General features: G+C 35.0%; 1 protein-coding gene and 1 long non-coding RNA gene across 2 annotated transcripts in view; one reads left to right on the forward strand and one right to left on the reverse strand.

Moving 5' to 3' along the window:
* The window catches only part of ADAMTS19 (ADAM metallopeptidase with thrombospondin type 1 motif 19), a gene marked incomplete at its 5' end in the record, with an annotated part of 291,838 nt that overhangs the window by 212,655 nt on the left and 53,958 nt on the right, over nucleotides 1-25,225 (forward strand). Inside the window, one exon of the mRNA XM_082380775.1 lies at nucleotides 22,226-22,383. Within this exon, the coding sequence (XP_082236901.1) occupies nucleotides 22,226-22,383 (158 nt within the window). The remainder of the gene's footprint in view (nucleotides 1-22,225; nucleotides 22,384-25,225) is intronic.
* LOC309623705 overlaps nucleotides 1-25,225 on the reverse strand; it is a 393,796-nt gene that overhangs the window by 207,602 nt on the left and 160,969 nt on the right. The window lies entirely within an intron of this gene.

Below are 25,225 nucleotides of genomic sequence, written 5' to 3' on the forward strand. Positions count from 1 at the left end.
AATCTTATTTGCAAAGGTATTTATTTGCCATATAAGATAGCATTCATGTTCCAGGGATTCAGATGTGGGTATCTTTATTCCCCTTCAAAACTTTTTTTTAGGGGCTTCTCTGGTGGCGCAGTGGTTGAGAATCCACCTGCCAATGCAGGGGACCCGGGTTTGAGCCCTGGTCTGGGAAGATCCCACATGCCGTGGAGCAACTAAGCCTGTGCGCCACAACTACTGAGCCTGCGCTCTAGAGCCCACAAGCCACAACTACTGAGCCCGCGCAGCAAAGAAGACCCAACGCAGCCAAAAATTAATTAATTAAATAAATAAATTTAAAAAAAAAACAAAAAACAAAAACTTTTTTTTACACTGTGGTAGAATACATGTAACATTATATTTACCATCTTAGCTATATTAAGTGTACAGTTTGATAGCATTGAGTACGTTCACTCTGGTGCTCAACCACCACCATCCTTCTCCAGAACTCTTTTCATCTTGTAAAACTGAAACTCTGTACCCATTAATAGCAACTCGCCATTCCCCCCTCCTCCCATCCTCTGGTAACCTCCATTAGTTTTTCTATCTCCATGAATTTGACCACTCTGCGTACCTCATGTATATGGAATCATACAGTAACTGTCCTTTTATGATTGACATATCTCATATAATAATGTCCTCAAGATTTATCCATACTGTAGCATATGTCAGCATTCCCTTCCTTTTAAAGGCTGAATATTATTCCAATGTATGTGTATAACACCTTTTGCTTATCTATTCATTCATCCATGGATCCTTAAGTTGCTTCCACATTGTAGCTATTGTGAATAATGCTGCTATGAATATGGGTGTACAAATATCTCTTCAAGACCTGGCTTTTCATTCTCTTAAGTATATACCTAGAAGTAGAATTACTGGGTGATAGACTAATTCTATTTTTAATTTTTTGAGGAACTGCGTAACATTTTCCACGGTTGCTGTACCATTTTCCATTCCTACCAACAGGGTGCAAGGGTTCCAGTTTCTCTATATCCTCACCAACACTTGTTTTCTGTTTATTTTGAATGTAGCCATCCTAATGGCTATGAGGTGATATCTCATTATGGATTTGATTTGCATTTCTCTAATGATTAGTGATATTGAGCATCTTTTCATGTGCTTGTTGGTTTTGTATAACTTCTTTGGAGAAATATCTCTTCAGGTCCTTTGCCCATTTTTAAATTAGGTCCTTTGCCCATTTTTTAATTAGGTTGTTTGATTTTTTTGTTCATGAGTTTTTAGGAGTTCTTTATATATTCTGGATTCTAATCCCTTATCAGATTGATTTTCAAATATTTTGTCCCATTCTGTAGCTTTTTACTCTGTTAGTAATGTCTTTTAATGTACAAAAGTTTTAAGTTTTCATGAAATTTGTCTATTTTTCTTTTATAATCTGTGCCTTTGGTGCAATGTCCAAGAAATCATTGTCAAATTCAATGTTGTGGAGCTTTTGCATATTATTTTCTTCTAAGAGTTTTATAGTTTTAGGTCTGACATTTAGATCTTTGATCCATTTGGAGTTAAATTTTATATGTGGTATTAGTTAAGGGTCCAACTTCAGTTTTCTGCATGTGGATACTCAGTTTTCCCAGGACTACTGGTTGAAAGACTGTCCTTTCTCCATTGAATGATCTTGGCACCCATGTCGAAAATCATTTGGCCATATTTGCAAAGGTTTATTTCTGGGATCTCTGTTCTATTTCCTTGGTTTATATGTCTGTTTTCATGCCAGTAGCACAGGGTTTTGATTACTGTAGCTTTCTAGTAAGTTTTGAAACCAGGAAGTGTGAGTCTCCAGCTTTGTTCCTGTTTTTCAAGATTGTTTTGGCTATTCATGGTCTCCTGAGATTCCCTATAAATTTTAAGATAGGTTTTTTTCTTCATTTCTGCACAAAAGGCCATTGGGATTTTGATAGGGATTCCATTCAATTTGTAGGGCACTTTGGATAATATTGACATCTTAACAATATTAACTCTTCCAATACATGAACCTGGAATGTGTTTCCATTTATTTACATCTTCTTTAATTTCTTTCAGAAATGTTTTGTAGTTTTCATTGTATAAGTCTTTCACCTCCTTTGTTAATTCCCAAGTATTTAATTCTTTTTGATGCTATGCTATTGTAAATAGAAATGTTTTCTGAATTTCCTTTGTAGATCGTTCATTATTAGTGTATAGAAATTGAATTGCTTTTTGAGAGTTGACTTTATATCCTGCTACTTTGCTGAATTTATTTATCAGTTCTACTGGGCTTTTTGTAAAATCTTTATTGTTTTCTACATATAAGATCATATCATCTGCAAACAATAATAATTTTACTTCTTCATTTCTGATTTAGATGGCTTTTGTGCTCCTGAATTCAGTTTGCTAGTATTTTGTTGAGGATTTTGCATCATTGTTCATAAGGGAAATTGATCTGTAGTTTTCTTCTTTTGTAATGTCTTAGTCTAGGTTTGATATCTGGAAAATGCTGGCCTCATAGAATGAGTTAGGAAGTATTCCCTCCACTTTGATTATTTTTAAAATTTAAGGATTTGTGTTAGATCTTTAAATGATTGGTAGAGTTTACCACTGAAGCCATAAGGTCCAGTGCTTTTCTTTGGCAGGATATTTTTGATTACTGATTCAGTCTCCTTACTAGTTATAGGTATGCTTATAGGATTTCTGTTGCTTTGTGATTCAGACTTGGTAGGTTTTGTGTTTCTAAAAATTTGTTCATTTCATTTAGATTTTCCAGTGTGTTAGCATACAGTTGTTCATAGTACTTTCTTATAATCCTTTTTATTTCTTTAGCATCAGTTGTAATGTCCCCACTTTCATTTCTGTCTTTTTTTTTTTAGTTGTCTTTTTTTCATTCTTTTTTAGCCAGATAGCTAAAGGTTTGTCAACTTCTTTGATCTTTTCAAAGAACTAACGTCTAGCTTTGTTGATTTTCTCTATTTTATATTTCATTTATCTCTGCTTTAATCTTTATTATTATTATTATTATCCTTGTAGTTTTGGGTTTAGTTTGTTCTTTTTCCAGTTTCTGAGGTTGTAAAGTTAGGTTGTTAATTTGGGATGTTTCTTCTTTTTCAATGTAAGTGTTTATAGCTATAAATCCCAACCCGCCCCAACCCATAGCACTGCTTTCACTGTGTCCTGTAAGTTTGGTACATTGTGTTTTCATTTCATTTGCCTCAAGACATTTTCTAACTTACCTTGTGATTTCTTCTTTGATCCATTGGTTGTTTGAGTGTGTAGTTTCATTTCCACAAATTTGTGAATTTTCCAATTTGCCTTCTGTTACTGATTGTGAACTTCATCTCTCTGTGGTCAGAGAAGATACTTTGTATGATATCTATCTTTTAGGGCATGGATGTCTTGGTGGGGAGGGGGGTCCATTATTCATCCTACCACAGTCACTAATTTCTATGCAGTAGTTTACACCAAAACTAGGAGTTCTCTTTGATAACTCTCTTTACCATTCTAATACAGTACATCAGCAAGTCCTCTCAGTTATTCAAATGTATCACCTTTCCTCCATGTCAACTGTGACCCCTACCCAGGCCACTCCCTATTACATGGTCCTGCTTTATTACCTTTATAGAGCTTATCGCTGTTTGAATTGTCTTATTTGTTTACATGCATGCTTTATATTATCTATCTCCATTGTTAATTTTTGAAAGCAGGGATCATTTTGCTCAGAGCCATATCTGCAGTAACTAAAACAGAGTCTGTCACACAGGAATTAATAAAGGAATTTTCAGTGAATTTTAATTAAGAAAAGATGTTTCACACTTGTATAGTGATTAGCATGGGTCAGTGCATTAAATATATTTGTTAAATAAGTCCTCACAACAACTTTATGAAGTAGGAACTTCTAATTTCCCAGTTTTTAAAATCAGAGAATAGAGGAACAGAGAATAAATTTGTTTCCCATGGTCACAAATCTTAAAAAGTTATGATCCTGGATTTAAACCCAAGAAGTGTGGCCACAGTATCTGATTCATACTGTCTTTTCTTTTATTTTTTCTTTTTTATCATTGGCTTCTATGCAACACTTGTGATTTTAAAGTACATGTCACATATGAAGAAATTTTCCTTGAACTTCTCCCAAATTCCCCCTTTTTCCCCATTTCTTAACTAATGTGATCAATTGTTGTATAGAATTAATGGAAGGGAATACAAATCTTGAAACGACTATTTTTTTTCTTCAATTAGTACCTCCAAAGTTTGGCAGACCCCATTTTCTTTCCCTGGTGCAAATCTTTAAACATAGATCTTCAATCACTTTTTCTTGTTAAAAGAGCATTCAATTTAAAAAGGAAATTATATATCTGTGTTAAGTGCCTGGCCTTATTATTGTCAGTTTTCCTTGTGCTTAACATCAGGTCTAAGTTACTAGGGTCTTTTACTTGTGTAAGGAAATGGCATTAGTGCTTCTAAACATCCTGAATACTACTTGAGATTAAATCATTATTGAAAATATTAATATGTTACCATGTTTATTCAAGAACCTACTAAGTTTCCTTACTTGCTTAACTGAGGAAAAAACAATTCTCCTGATGGAAAGGTTCAAGAACAAAGACAAGGAGATCAGTTGCATGATTCTATCCAAGAGAACAAGAATAAGAAAAAACCAAGTGCTTCTACAGACATTGAAGAAGTTAGCTGATGAAACTTGTTAGAAAATCGCTGTGAGTACTGATAGAAGAGAAAAGTTCAAGGATTCTGGCTTAACTTGACAAATAATAATGGAATTTACTGAGATAAGGCGCATGGATGAGGGGCAAGTTTGAAAAAAAAATTTAAAAAGAAATGATAGAGTATTAAAATCCTAGATTTCAAACCTAAAATCCTAGATTTCAAGCTTGTGATATGTGTTCTCTGCCTAAAGAATAACAGAGAATAAATATCATAAATCACATTTCCTAAAAGCTCTTTCAGGCATTGGAAGGAAGTCAAAGTCATTGAAAACCTTGATCTGAAATAGCTTTAGCAGAAAGAAAGGAAAATAAATCATTTCTTGGCAAACTGGTCATTCTTTAATGAAGTAACTTATCTACATCAAACTAGATGTTATCTCACAGAAGACATTTAATACCCTCCCAGTACAGTTATTCTTTTTCATTACTCTCTCTTTGAGTTGTATTCCCTATTGCAATTATTATATGCTTTTCTGAAGATCATGGCTTTATTAATTTGTTAATAATTTATCAAAAAGTATAAAATGGAGAGTAGTTCAGGTAAGTCATCTCTTTACAAAACCATTATAGCTCTTGATTTTTAAAAATCGAAATGAGGTTGTATGGGTCAACTTAACCTTGCCTGCAGCTTTGCATGTAACCCACTGTGGGAAGAATTCCCAATGAAAACAGTTAAAGATGTTGAGCAAAATACAAAAGGAGAAAAAAAGAACACTTTTTCTATTTACCTCTGAACAGGAAAGAAGTTAAGGATTCCTCACATGTCAAAAACGAAGTGAGAACAGAAAGCCAGAGTATTAGGCTAACCGAAGCCCCACTTATGCTTAATCCTGATGACCAGTTTAGACCTTGAGAGCCAAGGGGAACTGGGCAGAAAATAAAGCCTAAGACCTTTACGAAGTGGAGACTCAAGACCCCTACATAAAGCAGGACCCCAAAGAACCTACGAGATCAGTGTGAGAAGACATAGTAGTACATGTGTTGCATTTGCACCATAAAAGGAGAAAGAAAGAAAATGTGTCTGTATTAACTTTGGTACTAGGTGGAGGTAGAAAATGCACTTCCCTGAGAATCTGCAACCAAATGCAAATGCTTCTATGGATTTGCAGCACCAGTCTACTCTATAAAGTCCAAACCATCAAGATATTTATTTTAATGAGGCTACCAAAGTGGCTGGTATATGCAAATGCAAATCCTTCTTGAGGGTAATTCACCTTTAAACCAGGCCTCAAAAGAATTCTATAAAGTTCAACAAATATAATTTTAGAGTAAAAAAAAAGTTCAGAAAACACAGACGGAAATAGACACTATAAGCAAAACAGTAAAAATAAGGGAGAGCAGAATCAGACATATATATTTGTATCATATGCAGAAAATATAAAAATATTATGTTAATATGTTTAAATGTATAAAAGAGGGATTTAAAAATAAACAAAAATTGACTGAAAACATAGAGAAACAAATATAATTTTTAAAATGAAATTTTAAAAACTCAATCAGTAGAAAACAAGATAAGAGAAAAACAACAAAAACATACAACAAGCAGGAAATCAAAAGATACCAACAATCTTAATAAACATTTAAAAACTAAAATCTGTAGTTAAAAGATGAAAATTATCAGACTGGATTTCACAAATAATTCACGTATATTGTATTCATAAGAAATATATGTAAAACATGAGTCACAAAAATTAAAAATCAAAGAATGGAAACTGTACCAGAAAAATACGAATCAGAAGAATACTGATATAGCCATAGTAATGTAAGTCAAAACTCATTTTAAAGAAAAATGCATTACTTGAGATAAAAATGTTCACAAAATAATTATGAAAGAATCCAGTTTATCACAAACATATTATAATTTTAAATTATATGAACCAGGACTTGAGGATATGGGGAGGGGGTGGGGTGAGATGTGACAGGGTAAGAGAGTGTCATGGACATATATACACTACCAAATGTAAAATAGATAGCTAGTGGGAAGCAGCTGCATAGCACAGGGAGATCAGCTCGGTGCTTTGTGACCACCTAGAGGGGTGGGATGGGGAGGGTGGGAGGGAGGGAGATGCAAGAGGGAAGAGAAATGGGAACATATTGTATATGTATAACTGATTCACTTTGTTATAAAGCAGAAGCTAACACACCATTGTGGGGCAATTATACTTCAATAAAGATGTTTAAAAAAAAAAATTATATGAACCAGGAATATAGCTTCAAAGCTTTAAAGCAAAAATTGACCAAGAAAAATTGACAAATTCATCATCATCATGAAATTAAACACACAAATATGGAGTAAACTGACTTCCAACCAAGATGTTGAGGTAATACACAGAGAAAAAGTACTCTTTAAACAAGTAATGCTGGAATAGCTTGATATTTATGTGAGGAAGAAAATTGAACCTTGGCCCCAGCCTTACAACATACACAAAAATTAACTCAAAACGGTTTAGAAATCTAAACGAAGAAGCTAAAACTCTAAAACTTAGAGCAAAAAACATAATAGAAACATATTCATGGCACTGTGGTAAGCAAGGCTTTCTTTACAATGGATGTGCAAAACTACCAACTCTTCCACCAAAAAGGCATATACTGGATTTCATCAAAAATGAAACTGTGAGAGAACTAGGGTTGGCTGCGTGAACACAGCCTGAAGGGGGCTAGTGCGCTACAGCTAGTCGGGAGGGAGTCCGGGAAAAGGTCTGGAACTGCCAAAGAGGCAAGAGACTTTTTCCTGCCTCTTTGTTTCCCTGTGCATGAGGAGAAGGGATTAAGAGCGCTGCTTAAAGGAGCTCCAGAGACGGGCGCAAGCCGTGGCTATCAGCATGGACCCCAGAGAGGGGCATGAGATGCTAAGGCTACTGCTGCAGCCACCAACAAGCCTGTGTGCAAGCACAGGTCACTATCCACACCTCCCCTCCCAGGAGCCTGTGCAGCCCGCCACTGCCAGGGTCCCATGGTCCAGGGACAACTTCCCCAGGAGAACAAACGGTGTGATTCAGGCTGTTGCAACGTCACACCAGCCTCTGCCACTGCAGGCTCACCCCACACTCTGTACCCCTCCCTCCAGCCAGATCCCCCTACAGCTGCTCCTTTAACCCCGTCCTGTCTGAGCGAAGAACACATGCCCTCAGGTGACTTACACGCAGAGGTGGGGCCAAATCCAAAGCTGAACCCCAGGAGCTGTGCGAACAAAGAGAGAAAGGGAAATTTCTCCCAGCAGCCTCAGGAGCAGTGGATTAAATCTCCACAATCAACTTGATGTACCCTGCATCTGTGGAATACTTGAATAGACAACGAATCATCCCAAACTGAGGAGGTCGACTTTGGGAGCAACGATATATGTTTTTTTCCCCTTTTTCTCTTTTTGTGAGTGTGTATGTGTATGCTCCTGTGTGTGATTTTGTCTCTATAGCTTTGCTTTTACCATTTGTCCTAGGGTTCTGTCTGTCCATTTTTTGTTGTTGTTGTTGTTGTTGTTGTTTTTAGTATAGTTTTCAGCACTTATCATTGGTGGATTTGTTTTTTGGTTTGGTCTCTTCTTTTTTTCTTTTTAATTACTTAAAAATTTTTTTTTCATAATTATTTTTTGGTTTTTATTTTAATAACTTTTATTTTATTTTATCTTATCTTTTTCTTTCTTCCTTTCTTTTTTTCTCTCTTTTATTCTGTGCCATGTGGATGAGAGGCTTCTGGTGCTCCAGCCGGTCATCAGGGCTGTGCCTCTGAGGTGGGAGAGCCAAGTTCAGGACATTGATCCACCAGAGACCTCCAAGCTCCACGTAATATCATATGGAGAAAATTGCCAAGAGATCTCCATCTCAATGCCAAGACCCAGCTCCACTCGATGACCAGCAAGCTACAGTGCTGGACACCCTATGCCAAACAACTAGCAAGATAGGACCACAACCCCACGCATTAGCAGAGAGACTGCCTAAAATCATAATAAGGCCACAGACACCCCAAAACATACCACCAGACATGGACCTGCCCACCAGAAAGACAAGATCCAGCCTCATCCACCAGAACACAGGCAATACTCCCCTCCACCAGGAAGCCTACACAACACACTGAACCAACCTTAGCCACTGGGGGCAGACACCAAAAACAACGGGAGCTCCAAATCTGCAGCCTGCAAAAAGGAGACCCCAAACGCAGTAAGTTAATCAAAATGAGAAGACAGAGAAACACACAGCAGATGAAAGAGCAAGGTAAAAACCCACCAGACCAAACAAATGAAGAGGAAATAGGCATCTACCTGAAAAAGAATTCAGAGTAATAATAGTAAAGATGATCCAAAATCTTGGAAATAGAATGGAGAAAATACAAGAAACGTTTAACAAGGACCTAGAAGAAGAGCAAACAAACAATGATGAACAACTCAAAAAATGAAATTAAAATTCTCTAGAAGGAATCAATAGCACAATGACTGAGGCAGAAGAATGGATAAGTGACCTGGAAGATAAAATATTGGAAATTAACTACTGCAGAGCAGAATAAAGAAAAAAGATTGAAAAGAATTGAGGACAGTCTTAGAGACCTCTGGGGCAACATTAAAAACACCAACATTAGAATTATAGGGGTCCCAGAAGAAGAAGAGAAAAAGAAAGGGACTGAGAAAATATTTGAAGAGATTATAGTTGAAAACTTCCCTAATATGGGAAAGGAAATAGTCAATCAAGTCGAAGTGCAGAGAGTCCCATACAGGATAAATCCAAAGAGAAACACGCCAAGACACATATTAATCAAGCTATCAAAAATTAAATACAAAGAAAAAATATTAAAATCAGCAAGGGAAAAACAACAAATAACATACAAGGGAATCCCCATAAGGTTAACAGCTGCTCTTTCAGCAGAAACTCTGCAAGCCAGGAGGGAGTGGCAGGATATACTTAAAGTGATGAAGGAGAAAAACCTACAACCAAGATTACTCTACCCAGCAAGGATCTCATTCAGATTCAACGGAGAATTTAAAAACTTTACAGACAAGCAAAAGCTAAGAGAATTCAGTACAACCAAACCAGCTTTACAACAAATGCTAAAGGAACTTCTCTAGGCAGGAAACACAAGAGAAGGAAAAGACCTACAATAACAAACCCAAAACAATTCAGAAAATGGTAATAGGAACATACATATCAATAATTACCTTAAATGTAAATGGATTAAATGCTCCCAACAAAAGACATAGACTGGCTGAATGGATACAAAAACAAGACCCGTATATATGCTGTCTACAAGAGACCCACTTCAGACCTAGGGACACATACTGACAGAAAGTGAGGGGATGGAAAAAGATATTCCATGCAAATGGAAATCAAAAGAAAGCTGGAGTAGCAATTCTCATATCAGACAAAATAGACTTTAAAACAAAGACTATTACAAGAGACAAAGGAGGACACTACATAATGATCAAGGGATCGATCCAAGAAGAAGATATGACAATTGTAAATATTTATGCACCCAACATAGGAGCACCTCAATACATAAGGCAAATACTAACAGCCATAAAAGGGGAAATCGACAGTAACACAATCATAGTAGGGGACTTTAACACCCCACTTTCACCAATGGACAGTACATCCAAAATGAAAATAAATAAGGAAACACAAGATTTAAATAATACATTAACATGGACTTAATTGATACTTAAGAAAATTGAAATTGTATCAAGTATCTTTTCTGACCACAACGCTATGAGACTAGATATCAATTACAGGAAAAAATCTGTAAAAAATACAAACACATGGAGGCTAAACAATACACTACTTAAAAACCAAGAGATCATGGAAGAAATCAAAGAGGAAATCAAAAAATACCTAGAAACAAATGACAATGAAAACATGATGACCCAAAGCCTATGAGATGCAGCAAAAGCAGTTCTAAGAGGGAAGTTTATAGCAATACAATCCTACCTTAAGAAACAAGAAAAATTTGAAATAAACAACCTAACCTTACACCTAAAGCAGTTAGAAGAACAAAAAAAAACCCAAAGTTATCAGAAGGAAAGAAATCATAAAGATCAGATCAGAAATAAATGAAAAAGAAATGAAGGAAATGATAGCAAAGATCAATAAAACTAAAAGCTGGTTTTTTGAGAAGATAAACAAAATTGATTAACCATTAGCCAGACTCATCAAGAACAAAAGGGAGAAGACTAAAATCAATAGAATTAGAAATGAAAAAGAAGTAACAACTGACACTGCAGAAATACAAAGGATCATGTGAGATTACTACAAGCAACTATATACCAATAAAATGAACAACCTGGGAGAAATGGACAAATTCTTAGAAATGCACAACCTTCCGAGACTGAACCAGGAAGAAATAGAAAATATGAACAGACCAATCACAGTCACTGAAATTGAAACTGTGATTAAAAATCTTCCAACAAACAGAAGCCCAGGACCAGATGGCTTCACAGGCGAATTCTATCAAACATTTAGAAAGGAGCTAACACATATCCTTCTCAAACTCTTCCAAAATATAGCAGAGGGAGGAACACTCCCAAACTCATTCTACAAGGCCACCATCACCCTGATACCAAAACCAGACAAAAATGTCACAAAAAAAGAAAACTACAGGCCAGTATGATGATGAACATAGATGCAAAAATCCTCAACAAAATACTAGCAAACAGAATCCAACAGCACATTAAAGGGATCATACACCATGATCAAATGGGGTTTATCCCAGGAATGCAAGGATTCTTCAGTATACGCAAATCAATCAGTGTGATACACCATATTAACAAATTGAAGGAGAAAAACCATATGATCATCTCAATAGATGCAGAGAAAGCTTTTGACAAAATTCAACACCCATTTATGATAAAAATCCTCCAGAAAGTAGGCATAGAGGGAACTTACCTCAACATAATAAAGGCCATATATGACAAACCCACAGCCACCATCATCCTCAATGGTGAAAATCTGAAACCATTTCCACTAAGATAAGGAACAAGACAAGGTTGCCCACTCTCACCACTATTATTCAACATAGTTTTGGAAGTTTTAGGCACAGCAATCAGAGAAGAAAAGGAAACCAAAGGAGCCCAAATCAGAAAAGAAGAAGTAAAGCTGTCACTGTTTGCAGATGACATGATACTATATAGAGAGAATCCTAAAGATGCTACCAGAAGACTACTAGAGCTAATCAATGAATTTAGTAAAGTAGCAGAATACAAAATTAATGTACAGAAATCTCTTGCATTCCTATACACTAATGATGAAAAATCTGAAAGTGAAATTAAGAAAACGCTCCCATTTACCATTGCAACAAAAAGAATAAAATACCTAGGTATAAACCTACCTAAGGAGACAAAAGACCTGTATGCAGAAAATTATAAGACACTGATGAAAAAAATTAAAGGTGATACAAATAGATGGAGAAATATACCATGTTCTTGGATTTGAAGAATCAACATTGTGAAAATGACTATACTATGCAAAGCAATCTACAGATTCAATGCAATCCCTATCAAACTACCACTGACATTTTTCACAGAACTAGAACAAAAAATTTCACAGTTTGTATGGAAACACAGAAGACCCCGAATAGCCAAAGCAATCTTGAGCAAGAAAAATGGAGCTGGAGGAATCAGACTTCCTGACTTCAGACTATACTACAAAGCTACATTAATCAAGACAGTATGGTACTGGCACAAAAACAGAAATATAGATCAATGGAACAGGATAGAAACCCCAGAGATAAACCCACGCACATATGGTCAGTTTATCTTTGATAAAAGAGACAAGTATATACAATGGAGAAAAGACAGCCTCTTCAGTAGGTGGTGCTGGCAAAACTGGACAGCTACATGTAAAAGAATGAAGTGAGAACACTCCCTAACACCATACACAAAAATAAACTCCAAATGGATTAAAGACCTAAATATTAGGCCAGATACTATCAAACTCTTAGAGGAAAACATAGGCAGAACACTCTATGACATAAATCACAGCAAGATCCTTTTTGACCCACCTCCTAGAGAAATGGAAATAAAAACAAAAGTAAACAAATGGGACCTAATGAAACTCAAAAGCTTTTGCACAACAAAGGCAACCATAAACAAGACAAAGAGACAACCCTCAGAATGGGAGAAAATATTTGCAAATGAAGCAACTAACAAAGGATTAATCCCCAAAATTTACAAGCAGCTCATGCAGCTCAATATCAAAGAAACAAACAACCCAATCCAAAAATGGGCAGAAGACCTAAATAGACATTTCTCCAAAGAAGATATACAAATTGCCAACAAGCACATGAAAGGATGCTCAACATCATTAATCATTAGAGGAATGCAAATAAAAACTACAATGAGATATCATCTCACACCAGTCAGAATGGCCATCATCAAAAAATCTACAAACAGTAAATGCTGAAGAGGGTGTGGAGAAAAGGGAACCCTCTTGCACTGTTGGTGGGAATGTAAATTGATACAGCCACTATGGAGAACAGTATGGAGGTTCCTTAAAAAACTAAAAGTAGAACTACCATACGACCCAACAATCCCACTACTGGGCATATACCCTGAGAAAACCATAATTCAAAAAGATTTACGTACCACAATGTTCATTGCAGCTCTATTTACAATAGCCAGGACATGGAAGCCACCTAAGTGTCCATTGACAGATGAATGGATAAAGAAGAGGTGGCACATATATACAATGGAATATTACTCAGCCATAAAAAGAAACGAAGTTGAGGTATTTGTAGTGAGGTGGATGGACCTAGAGTCTGTCATACAGAGTGAAGTAAGTCAGAAAGAGAAAAACAAATACCGTACGCTAACACATATATATGGAATCTAAAAAAAAGAAAAATGGTCATGAAGAACCTAGGGGCAAGACGGGAATAAAGATGCAGACCTACTAGAGAATGAACTTGAGGACACGGGGAGGGGGAAGGGTAAGCTGGGACAAAGTGAGAGAGTGGCAGTGTATATATGGACATATATACACTACCAAATGTAAAATAGATAGCTACTGGGAAGCAGTCGCATAGCACAGGGAGATCAACTCGGTGCTTTGTGACCAGCTAGAAGGGTGGGATAGGCAGCTGGGAGGGAGGGAGACACAAGAGGGAAGAGATATGGGGATATATGTATATTTATAACTGATTCACTTTGTTATAAAGCAGAAACTAACACACCATTGTAAAGCAATTATAGTCCCATAAAAATGTTAAAAAAAATAAAGAGAAGGTGAGATTTGAAAAATAATTGAATACAAATTAAATAAATAAATAAATAAACTACTGTTCTTTTAAAGACATCATTAAGAAAATAAAAAGGCAAGCCATAGTCTCAGAGAAAAATATTTGCAATAAATTTATCATGAAAAGAATTTGTGTCCAGAATATATAAAAATGTAATTTTCATGAATATTTAATAGATAGAAACAAATATTCTTAATCAATAGTTATAAAGGAAACAGTAAAGTACAAATGTTTATATTTATTACCTACCTTAAGAAAAATAACATTTTTAGTACATTTGAAGAACCCTTGTGCCCCTCCTCTTCTATTTTATAGTAAATTTTGTATAAAACTGGTACTGTTTTTCTTAAATGTTTGAACATTGGTATTTTCTTTCTGGGAAGGTTTTTAAAATCCAGCCTAATTTCTTTAGTATGTGTGTGTGTGTGTGTGTGTGTGTTTGTGTTTATAACTAGTCAGATGTTCTTTTAATTCTTGTGACACATTTGGTAATTGGTGTCTTCAAAGAACTTATCTATTTCACTTATCAAGTTTATTGTCTTGATGTTGTTTATAATATGTCCTTATAATGCTACAGTGTCTATATGCACTGTAGCAATATTTCTCCTCTCATTTCTGATGTTGTTAATTTTTGTCTTCTTTTCCTAATCAGTCAAACTAGAGTTTTATCCATTTTTGATCTTTTGAAATAACCAACTTTTAGTGTCATTAATTGCATCTATTGTTAATGTGCTTTCTATTCAATTGACTTTTGGTCTTTATTATTTTCTTCCTACTTACTTTAGGTTTAAATCGATTTTTTTAATACCATTTTAAGTTAGAAACTTAGGTAATTGATTTTAGTCCTTTCTTCTTTGCTAATATGACAGTTTTTCTAAGCATTGCTTTAGCTGCATTCCACAATTTTTGTAGGTCATACTTTTTGTTTAAAATATTTTCAAATTATCATTGTGGTTTCTACTTTGACTCATGGGTTATTTGTAACTGTATTGTTTAATTTCCAAATATTTGTAGATTTTCTAGTAGATATTTTGTTATTGATTCCAGTTTAAATCTGCGTGGAAAGAGAATATGTAGTTTATCCTTGAACGACATGGGGGTTAGGGACGCCTACCCTCCATACAGCCGAAAATCCTAGTATAATTTATAGTCAGACCTCCACATAGGCTCTTCCTCCATATATACCGTTTCTCGCTATCTGCGATTCAGTTCAGCATTTGTAAATTCAAACATCAGGGGAGGTGGGGATGGGAGATAATGTAGTAGTGAAGTATTTACCATTGAAAAAAATCCGTGTATAAGTGGCCCAAGCAGTTCACATACATGTTCAAGGGTCAGCTGTACTGCCTGATTTCAACTGAGACTTGTTTCATGGCCTATGGCTTATATTGGTTAATGTTTCATTTATACTTGAAAAAAAAATTATATTCTGCAATGCTGACTCTTCTCTAAATATCATTTGGCTCCATTTGGTTCAAGTGTTCTATATTCTTATTGATTTTCTTCTTTTATCATCTAAGGAAAGAGAAATATTAAAATCTCTGATTAAAACTGTAGATTTTTCTATATCTCCTTTCAATTATGTTAGTTTTTGCTTCACGCATTTTGATGCTTTGTTACACACTTAGGATTTTATGATCTCCTTAATAAATTTTAAATGTCATTTGAGATTTTACATTTAAAGTAATTTAAATTTAAATGACATTTTAAAAAATTCTCTTTTGATCTTAGACTATTCCTTGACCTGAAGTTCGTGCTATCTGATATTAATATAGCCAATACATCATTTTTGATTAGTGTTGCATGCTTAATTCTTTCTATCCTTTTAGGTTTAATCTCCCTATCTTTCATTTTTAAAGTACATTCTTGTAAATTGAATATAGTTGGCCCTCTGGCCTGATAATCTATCCTAACTAATATCATAGTACATTTAAACATAATATAATTATGTGAATATTGAATTTTTCTATGTATTTCATTCTTTTCTATTCCTTTTTTCCTCTTTATCTGGCTTCTGTTGGATTTTTTTTTTTTTTAGTATTCCATTAATCTCCTTTATTTGCTTATCAGCCATGTATAGCTCATGTTTTATATTTTCATTGATTGCTTTACTGTATGAGTTTTTAACTTATTATAGTCTCCCTTCAGATTATATTGTGCCACTTTATATGTAATGTAAGTTCCTTAGAACAGCTTAGTTCCCTTTTCCTCCTTCCCCTCCTTTGTGCTATTATACATTTTATTTCTACATTTTATATAATCAACTTATTTCTACATATGCTTTAAGCACCAAAATACATTGTAACTATTTATGCTTTAAATAGTTAATTATACTATAAAGAACTTATTAATGAAAAAATTACATATATTTTTTTTATTTTTTAATTTTTTAAAATTTTTATTTAAGGATAGTTGATTTAAAATGTTGTGTTAGTTTCTGCTGTACAGCAAGGTGAATCAGTTAAACATATACCCACTCTTTTTTAGATTCTTTTCCCATGTAGGTCATTACAGAGTATTGAGAAGAGTTCCCTGTGCTATACAGTAGGTCCTTATAAAATAGACAACTAATAAGGACATGCTTATATATTTTTGTACATTTACCACTACCAGCATTCTTCATACCTTCACATAGACACCTGTTTCCATCTAGAACCATGTTCTTTTAGCCTGAAGAACATCCTTTAATACTTCTTGTAGAGCAAGTCTTCTGGCAGCCAAATTTCTCAGATTTTGTTTGTCTGACAGTATATTTATTTCACCTTCATATGTGAAGGATATTTTCACTGAATATAGAATTCTATATTTTGTTTTGTTTTACTATGTTTTGTTTTGTTTTTTCACTTTAAGGTAACGTTTCATTGTCTTCTGGCTTGCATTAGTTGTAATGGTATATCCAGGGAATTCTTAAATCTTTTTTCCCCTATATCTAATATGCCTGTTTCCTTTTTGGCCACTATTTTTTTTATGATTCCATGCTTTTTATCTTTTATTTTTTTAACTTTTTATTTTATACTGGAGTATAGTTGATTAACAATGTTGTGTTAGTTTCAGGTGTACAGCAAAGTGATTCAGTTATACGTATACATGCATTTATACTTTTTCAAATTCCTTTCCCATTTAGGTTGTAGATAGTATTGAGTAGATTTCCCTGTGCTATACAGTAAGTCCTTGTTGGTTATCTATTTTAAATATGGCCACTCTTAAGATTGTTCTCCCTATCATTGTGTGCTAGCAGTTTGATTGTATTGTGCTTTGGTATGGCTTTCTTTATGCTTATCCTGTTTGGGTTCCAATGTACTTCTCAGATCTGTAGGTTTATGGTTTATATCAGATTTGGAAAAATTTTGAACACTATGTCTTCAAATAATTTTTGTGCCTACCCTCCCTTTTCAGGGAGCCTTTATTCTAGGACTAGACCAGCTTTATTTCTAATATGCAGCCTTTCTAGGTTCTCCTCTGAAGAGTCTGTATGTTCAGTAAGATATCTTCACTCTGATAGCATAGAATGCATATGTCTTCCAACCCTACGCAAGCTCCAGTAGTTGTGCAGTTTACAGGTCCTAGGTAGTTACTCTTTTCCCAGCCTTGCGGAATTTCACCCCACTTATTTGCAACTTAGTACAATATTTAGTTTCAGGCTCAAAGGAACACCTTTGCAGATTTTTTTCTTTTGCTTTTATCATATTCGTATTTTGGTTGGTTTTCCTAATTACCGTATCATAGAAAAAAATGCATTCTGTTTGTTAATGGTTCACTTCGTTTCCTTGAAAAATACCAGAACTTTTAGGAAAAAAGACTTCTTTTGTTTCTTAAGAATTTAGTAATAATCAGTTAACTCTAGGATTTATAGAAACTCAAGACTTTAAAAGAGTAGTGCAAGTAAACTGAGATCATTCTCCTTTAAACTACCATGATAGTTTCTGCCACAAAAATTTTTGACAGATGAAGGATGAAACAAATGAAAGTTATTTTTGAGTGGCTCTAAGAAATTCTGTTGTAGAAGTTTAAGTTGCCAATATTTGGTGTAATACCATGCTGCTTGATGTTAATGGATAGTGTTGTAGGAATTAGAAGGTAGTTAACTTCCGTAACATAAAACAAAAAGATAATTGTGAAATAGCATGCACTTGACACTACCCCCCTGTCGCCCATATTCCCTGTGTCCTATGAAAACTCTATTGTGTCCTACCTGCCAGGTACCTGGTTATTCCCATTTCTTTCCATTAGGTCATTACATAAACTACTAAGGTTTAAGGTAACCTCCAAAAGAGACATAAAAGTGGAAACGAAAGACTTTAAGGGCTCAAAGACAGACAATAAGATGAATTGATAAATGATAGGGCTGATAGTTAAGTGTAAACAGTGAGAGTATATAAGGAGGCTGTTGCAGCTTAAATAGGATAGAGGTCTCTACACAGCAAGCATAAATAAGTGAAATCCTCTAGGTTATGTCCCTCACACTATGTCAACTTATGAAATATTTTGAAGCCCGTCGCTGTGTTGCTCCCTCTTCTCCAGTACTCAGTAAAACAGATTCCAGCTGCCTTAGCCAGTTTGAACTCCATTCTCTGTGTCCTCATCTCGCTGAAGCCCTTGTTATCTGTGCTCTGCTTGAGTTCCCCCTCTCTGTGGTGGGGCCTGCTAAATATCTTCGGGCAGAAAGTCAAGTAATTTTAGAGAGCATTTGGTCTCCTCCTCTTAGGGATCACAGTTCTCTGTTGTCCATTGTCCAGTGTCTGGAAACAGTTGTTTCATATATTGTCTAGTTTTCTAGTTGTTTACAGGGGGAGAGATAGTGCAGTTCCAGTTATTCAGCTATGGCCAGAAACAGATTTTCTAAAAACGTTTTTAAGCTAATGAATTAAAAACCAAAACCAGGAAACACCACACACCCAGAGTATTGAGTCTGCATATAAGGTTGCTCTTAAGCTTATAAATTGTGTGGGTTTTCAGATACATGCATGTGGCATTTGGGCGGGGAATGCTGAATTCCAGAATACCAGTTGAGTCTCAACATTATACTGTAGTCACCACAAAAGGTTTTTAAGGCATTTTTCTTAGCGATTTTCAGGAAATATTCCTTTATAATAGTGCCATGAATATATGTTGAGATACAGGAAAAAAGAATGGAATTATACTGGCCGCAGTACAAATCTAGGCCAAAAAGACTCTCAGAATATTTAATAGACCTTAGAGAAATGCAAGAAGTACTTTACCTTTTAGGCAAAATCATTATTTTTTTAATCAATCTAACATTATCAGAAGTATATCCATTTGTAGATGGTAAGAGCTATTTGCAAAGTGTTGAGAGTTTCTGGCAACGTATTTCCCTTTCAAGTTTAAAATTCAAGGTAAACATTAGTACTTATATATTTTTCATACATCTGAAAATATTTATGCTTAATATTTCATCTAAAACATTATACTTTATATGCAGTATGTGATAAAGATATTACTTGGTAGAAATTAAGAGGTAAAATTTCAATACTTTTATTAACATGTTGCTTATAATAATGAGAATATAAACTCCAGAAAAATCTCTTAGTGGACCAAAAAACCTTCACAGATAATTTATAATTTGCTTAATTAATTTAAATTTAAAAGGCAAATAACTAACAAGCAAATGAAAAATATCTTTAACCACAATAGCAAAAAGAGACTTTTCTAAAAATCTGGATTGTTCAAAATTCAAATCCTGATATTTCTCCTCAATCATTTTTTTGCTAGCCTTTCCAGTCTCACTGTTTGCTTTTATAACCCACTGTTTCTCATACTAGAAACCTGGCATCATTCCTGACACTTCCTTTCACACAGGACAACCAAGTCATCATCATATTTTATCAATTTCACTCCTAAATTCCTCTTTGCACTTTTCTCTACTACCTTAAGCCAAGCCACCATTACTTTCCATTGGGCTACTATTCTGTCTTCTCTATACAAATTTGTCCTATGCAAGTCCATTTTCTGTACAATATTGTTCAAAATCTTGTATAGTTTTATATCTTTTCTTAGGAAAAAGCCTCTAAAATTTAACAAGGCCTGTAAGATCTGGCTATTCCTTACTCTCCAGCCTCATGAGTTCATGATCCGCTTCAGTACATGTGGCATCTGCACATTTGCTACCTAATTCTCACCAAGCTGCAATGGTGACCTTTGCATCTGTAGTTCCCTCAGTCTCGAACACTCTTTCTATGTTTTTCTTTTCCCCTGGCTAGCATCCTCCATAAATGACATCCTTCAGGCAAGCCTTTCCTGATTCCTCCCTCACAAGTTTCAGCGTAATTATAATTAGTTGGTTACTTATGACTTGATTAATATCTGGTTTGCTAGTTAGATGATAAGTTCTATGAAGCCAGAGAACATATTTCTATTGTTCATTCGGGAAGTCCCAGAACTTTGAGTATTTCCTGATTTATAGCGGATGCTTGATAAGCAATGATTTAGGCATGATTAAATATTATACAAGAAGAAAGGTGCTTTCAAGGAGGTGTTCAGAAATGGACACTCTCAGTCACTGTTATGAAAGCATAAATTCTTGCAAACTTTTTAAAATCAATTTGAAATTGTTTTTCCAAATCTTTAAATGTTTGATTTCTTTGACTCTGTAATTCCAAATCTGGGAATCTATCCAAGGGAAGTATTCAGGTATACAAATATTTAGTGTACAGTGTATTTATCTGAGCATTATTTACAATATTAAAAAGTTGGAAATCCTCAAACATTCAATAAATAGAGATTGGCTTAAATAATATTTTAGAAGATTTACTGGCTTATTATCAAAACATTTTCATAGCATTATGACATAAAAACCTTTGATGAATCTTCATGTAAATTTTTTTTTTTTTTTTAGAGTTTAACATCTTTATTGGAGTATAATTGCTTTACAATGGTGTGTTAGTTTCTGCTTTATAACAAAGTGAATCAGTTATACATATACATATGTTCCCATGTCTCTTCCCTCTTGCATCTCCCTCCCTCCCACCCTCCCTATCTCACTCCTCTAGGTGGTCACAAAGCACCGAACTGATCTCCCTGTGCTATGCGGTTGCTTCCCACTAGCTATCTATTTTACGTTTGGTAGTGTATATATGTCCATGCCACTCTCTCACTTTGTCACAGCTTACCCTTCCCCCTCCCCATATCCTCAAGTCCATTCTCTAGTAGGTCTGTGTCTTTATTCCCGTCTTGCCACTAGGTTCTTCCTGACCTTTTTTTTTTTTTTTCCTTAGATTCCGTATATATGTGTTAGCATACTGTATTTATTTTTCTCTTTCTGACTTACTTCACTCTGTATGACAGACTCTAACTCCATCCACCTCACTACAAATAACTCAATTTTGTGTCTTTTTATGGCTGAGTAATATTCCATTGTATATATGTGCCACATCTTCTTTATCCATTCATCCAATGATGGACACTTAGGTTGCTTCCACAGGTAAATGTTTTTGAAAGAGAAATTCAATTATATGGGAGAGTGTAAAGTTTAAATAAAAAATAAAATCATTTGGAAAAAATGGAAGGAATCCTTAATTTTAAATGATAATCGTGGCATGTCACTTCCACGTTATGAATCTCATTTAAATAGTAGCACAGATCAGGTCAAAAAAGAAAAAGAGAACAAAAAGTATAGGTAAACAAAGTTACTCCATAAAGTTTCATACAAATGATGGCTGCTTGTGGGTGAGAATTAACATTTATCCTCTATTCTTGTACACAATAAATCACAAACTAGGGATGTTTAAAGGTTCTGAGTTCCGTTTTTAGAACTTACACATTACCTTTGAATTGTTTTGTATTGAACGTAACCCTGTCATTCTGATCTGTTAGTTAACATTCCATGTCATGATCTTTCTGTCGTCACACTCTTTCCTGGGCGGCATAGGAGATACAGAGCATGTATAAGACGTAGTACCAGCCTTCACATTGTTCATAGGATCATTGCATAGACAACACAGACACACATAGCCTTTAAAATAATAATATGTTGTTAAAGAATAAATGATTAAGGGACACAAAATAAGGTTATAGACATCAAGTGTTCAAAGGAGGTTGGAGGAGGCAAGGATAAACGTGACTGTATGGTTTGTGGACAGCTTCAGGAGAGAAGGAGAACTTCCTGTGGCATTTGCTGTGATTGCAGACTTTCCCAAAGAGGAGATTCCTCATGTTTTACATCAGGGAGTGTTGACCATTTAGTTTAGAAATGAATGAAATGCTTTTAACAAAACCATGCAAAGTGGATAGTGATTAATGATGCTGACTTGTTAATCTCGTAATATTTTATAACCTTTTTATAGCTCTCCGAGACACTGGAAAACAGTCTATTAATAGTGACTGGAAGATTGAACACTCTGGAGCATTCAACTTAGCGGGAACTACTGTCCATTATGTAAGACGAGGTCTCTGGGAGAAGATCTCCGCCAAAGGTCCTACTACATCACCATTACACCTCCTGGTATGAGGGAACGAATCGATAACATTGCATAAGCAACTTCCTATGACAAAGGACATTCCCACCGTGCCTTCTCTTATCTTTTTTCCAAATTTGAATTGTCAAGTAAACATTTAAAATTATTTAAGAGGTGAGGTGGGTTTTTAGGGTTTTTTAACGTGTTTGAAATCAAGATGTCTAAAAATGGAAATTATTACGAAAGGAACACGATATTTTAGGGAATTCACAGACTCACAGTAGAAGTGAATTAGCAGGCAATAAGGTTCCTCTTTCCCTAAAAACATATGTTTACTAACCAGAGTGGATGTCTGTAAAGAGAGTGCTATAATATGGCAAACCGTAGCATTTCATACATCTGTGAAATGGGCATTGCCTGAATCTGTATAAAATACCTTTGATAAAATGGTATTGTTCCCGGGGGAAAACGTTTGATAAATATCTAACAAGGCTTCCAGTTACCCCATTGTGTTCTTACTAGGTTAAGTGATTCCTGTAAAGAATTATGATAATTTGAATGTTTGGGATAATAAGTTTCTTCACCATGTAGCAGAAGATTGGTCTGAGTTTGGAGTGAAAGAATCAGGACATTGGGGCTCTGCGCCCTCGCTCGTGGCAGGTTCACATGCCTCTTTTGACCTTGATCATTGCAGTCAATGCTAATGGCTCAGGAGTTTTTTCTTCTGGTGGCAAAGTCTGAGATTCACACACTTCAACACCTCTTTGAGTCCACACATAAAAACAACTCTAAAATACAGTCAACTGACTATTTATTTGGAGTGTGGTGTGCCACATTATTTAATATCTCCACACAATTAAAGTTGAATTCTTCCTCAACTGGAGACATCTGTGTTGCCAGTATAGCAGCCAGAGGTTCAAATGTCATACTGGCCCATTTGCTTTTCCTACTTTAACATGCCTGCAAATCACCTGGGGTTCTTGTTAAAATGCATATTCTGGGGAGGAACCTGAGACCTGCATTTCTAACCACCTCCCAGGTGATGCCACTACTGCTGGTCCACTGACCACATTTCAAGTAAGAACGTTTTAGAGAACTGCAGTCAATAGACTTTACCAACAGGAATATGCATAAAGGGAGCAGGGTGAGTTGCATGGGGGCCTTCTGTTCCAAATCTTAATACTAGTAATAATATACACCATCAAGCACTGAGAGTCAGACCCTATCCAAAAGTGCTTTATGTTCATTATAGCATTTAATCCTCAAAATAACCCTGTGTAGTATGTATTATTATTACTCCATTTTACAGATTAGAAGACACTAAGTATGTAAAAGGTTAAATACTGTGCTCAGTGCCTCCCAGTAAGTTATTTAGCTTTGAATAAACCAGGTGTTAATCCATCTTCTATGCTGCCTCTCCTGATGCAGAGCTTAAATCTAAGTTCTTTACACCCGACAGCCTTGGATCATGAGTATGCATATACTTTAAGTAATTATTTTGTTCATTTCCCCACAGTTCCTCTGGGTCCTTTTATTTAATTTGAATTGGAAACTCCACTCTGTGCCCTCTGCCATCTGGAGAGAGGGGGAAAAAATGACGAAACAAACATTGTATGACCAATATCTGGCTCTTTCCATGACTGGGTCACTTAGAATAACAACATTATCAACAACAAACATTTGTTTAATGATTGGGTTGCAGAAAACGCCATCAGGTTGCCTCCCTTACATGAATGTAAACTACGTTCTTTTTAATGGAAGAAGACTGAGGCTCTTTTAGTGAGCCTCTAATTCAGAATCTTAAAACAGTATATGTGAGACCTCAGTGTTGGGCAGAGGGAGTTTCCTTGCTGCAGAATCCTTAATCTGACTGGTAATTACCAAGGTTTTTCCTGGAAGCATGAAACATAATTAAAGTCAGTGAACTATGTCTAAAAGAAGGCATCTATGTGACCTGGATTTATTCAGTAATCCAAGGGAAACTGCACTTCTAAGATATTTTTCTTTAATGACTATTACAGATTGAAAGCTGGTACTGAATTTTGAAAGGCAATACCTTCTGCTGCCATGCTTCAGTATGTGCCCCTCAACTGTAACGCGGTCACACTTTCCTTCTTGCAAAGAATACTGCCAAGTTCAAATGGTTTAAGAAAGAGCTAATGATTTTGTAGCCAATGTCTTTATTTTAAATGGCATTAGGTATTCAAGGACAATCTAAAGTTCTGTCGATGAAAAGGTAGTTTTTTAAGAAAAAAAGACATGAATTTCATTTAATTAAATAAGTTGGCAAATGATTTATTTATATGTTCATTTCATCAATTTAAAAATCATGTAATAGTCTGGTTATTTCCATAAACAAGGTGAGTCCATCTCTCTCTTTTTTAACTCATTTAGCTGAAAAGTCACTGGCAACATGAAATGAGATATTTAAAGCCAAAATAAGCACTATGATATACTTAGAAGTAGTACCCAGTATGTTAGTATATATGAATTTTTAAAGTATTATTTTTATTGTTGATATAGTTGATTGATAATGTCATCATACTAGTTCCCCAATCCACATATTAAAATGTATCTTAGTATTTCTGATAATATATTGAGGCAGAATCTTAAGAAAAAGAAGTAAAGAAAATTAACCCTGGGCTCATTTAAATTTTTTCCTATTAAGTGTTAACTCTGTAACCTGTCATTACAACCACCTTGATACAGATTAAATATCAAAGTTTTCTAATACTTTAACATAATTTAAAATTTAGATATATATGTTTTTATACATCACAGTGTGTCATATAGACTGCTTCCATAAATCCTCAGATCCATAGAAGTGATATATTCCATGGGCTTGTTTGACATATTTGGTGAAAATGTATTTATAAAGAAACATATATT

This window comes from Balaenoptera borealis (genome assembly GCF_965194805.1).
Source record: "Balaenoptera borealis genome assembly, chromosome: 2".
Classification (NCBI taxonomy): domain Eukaryota; kingdom Metazoa; phylum Chordata; class Mammalia; order Artiodactyla; family Balaenopteridae; genus Balaenoptera; species Balaenoptera borealis.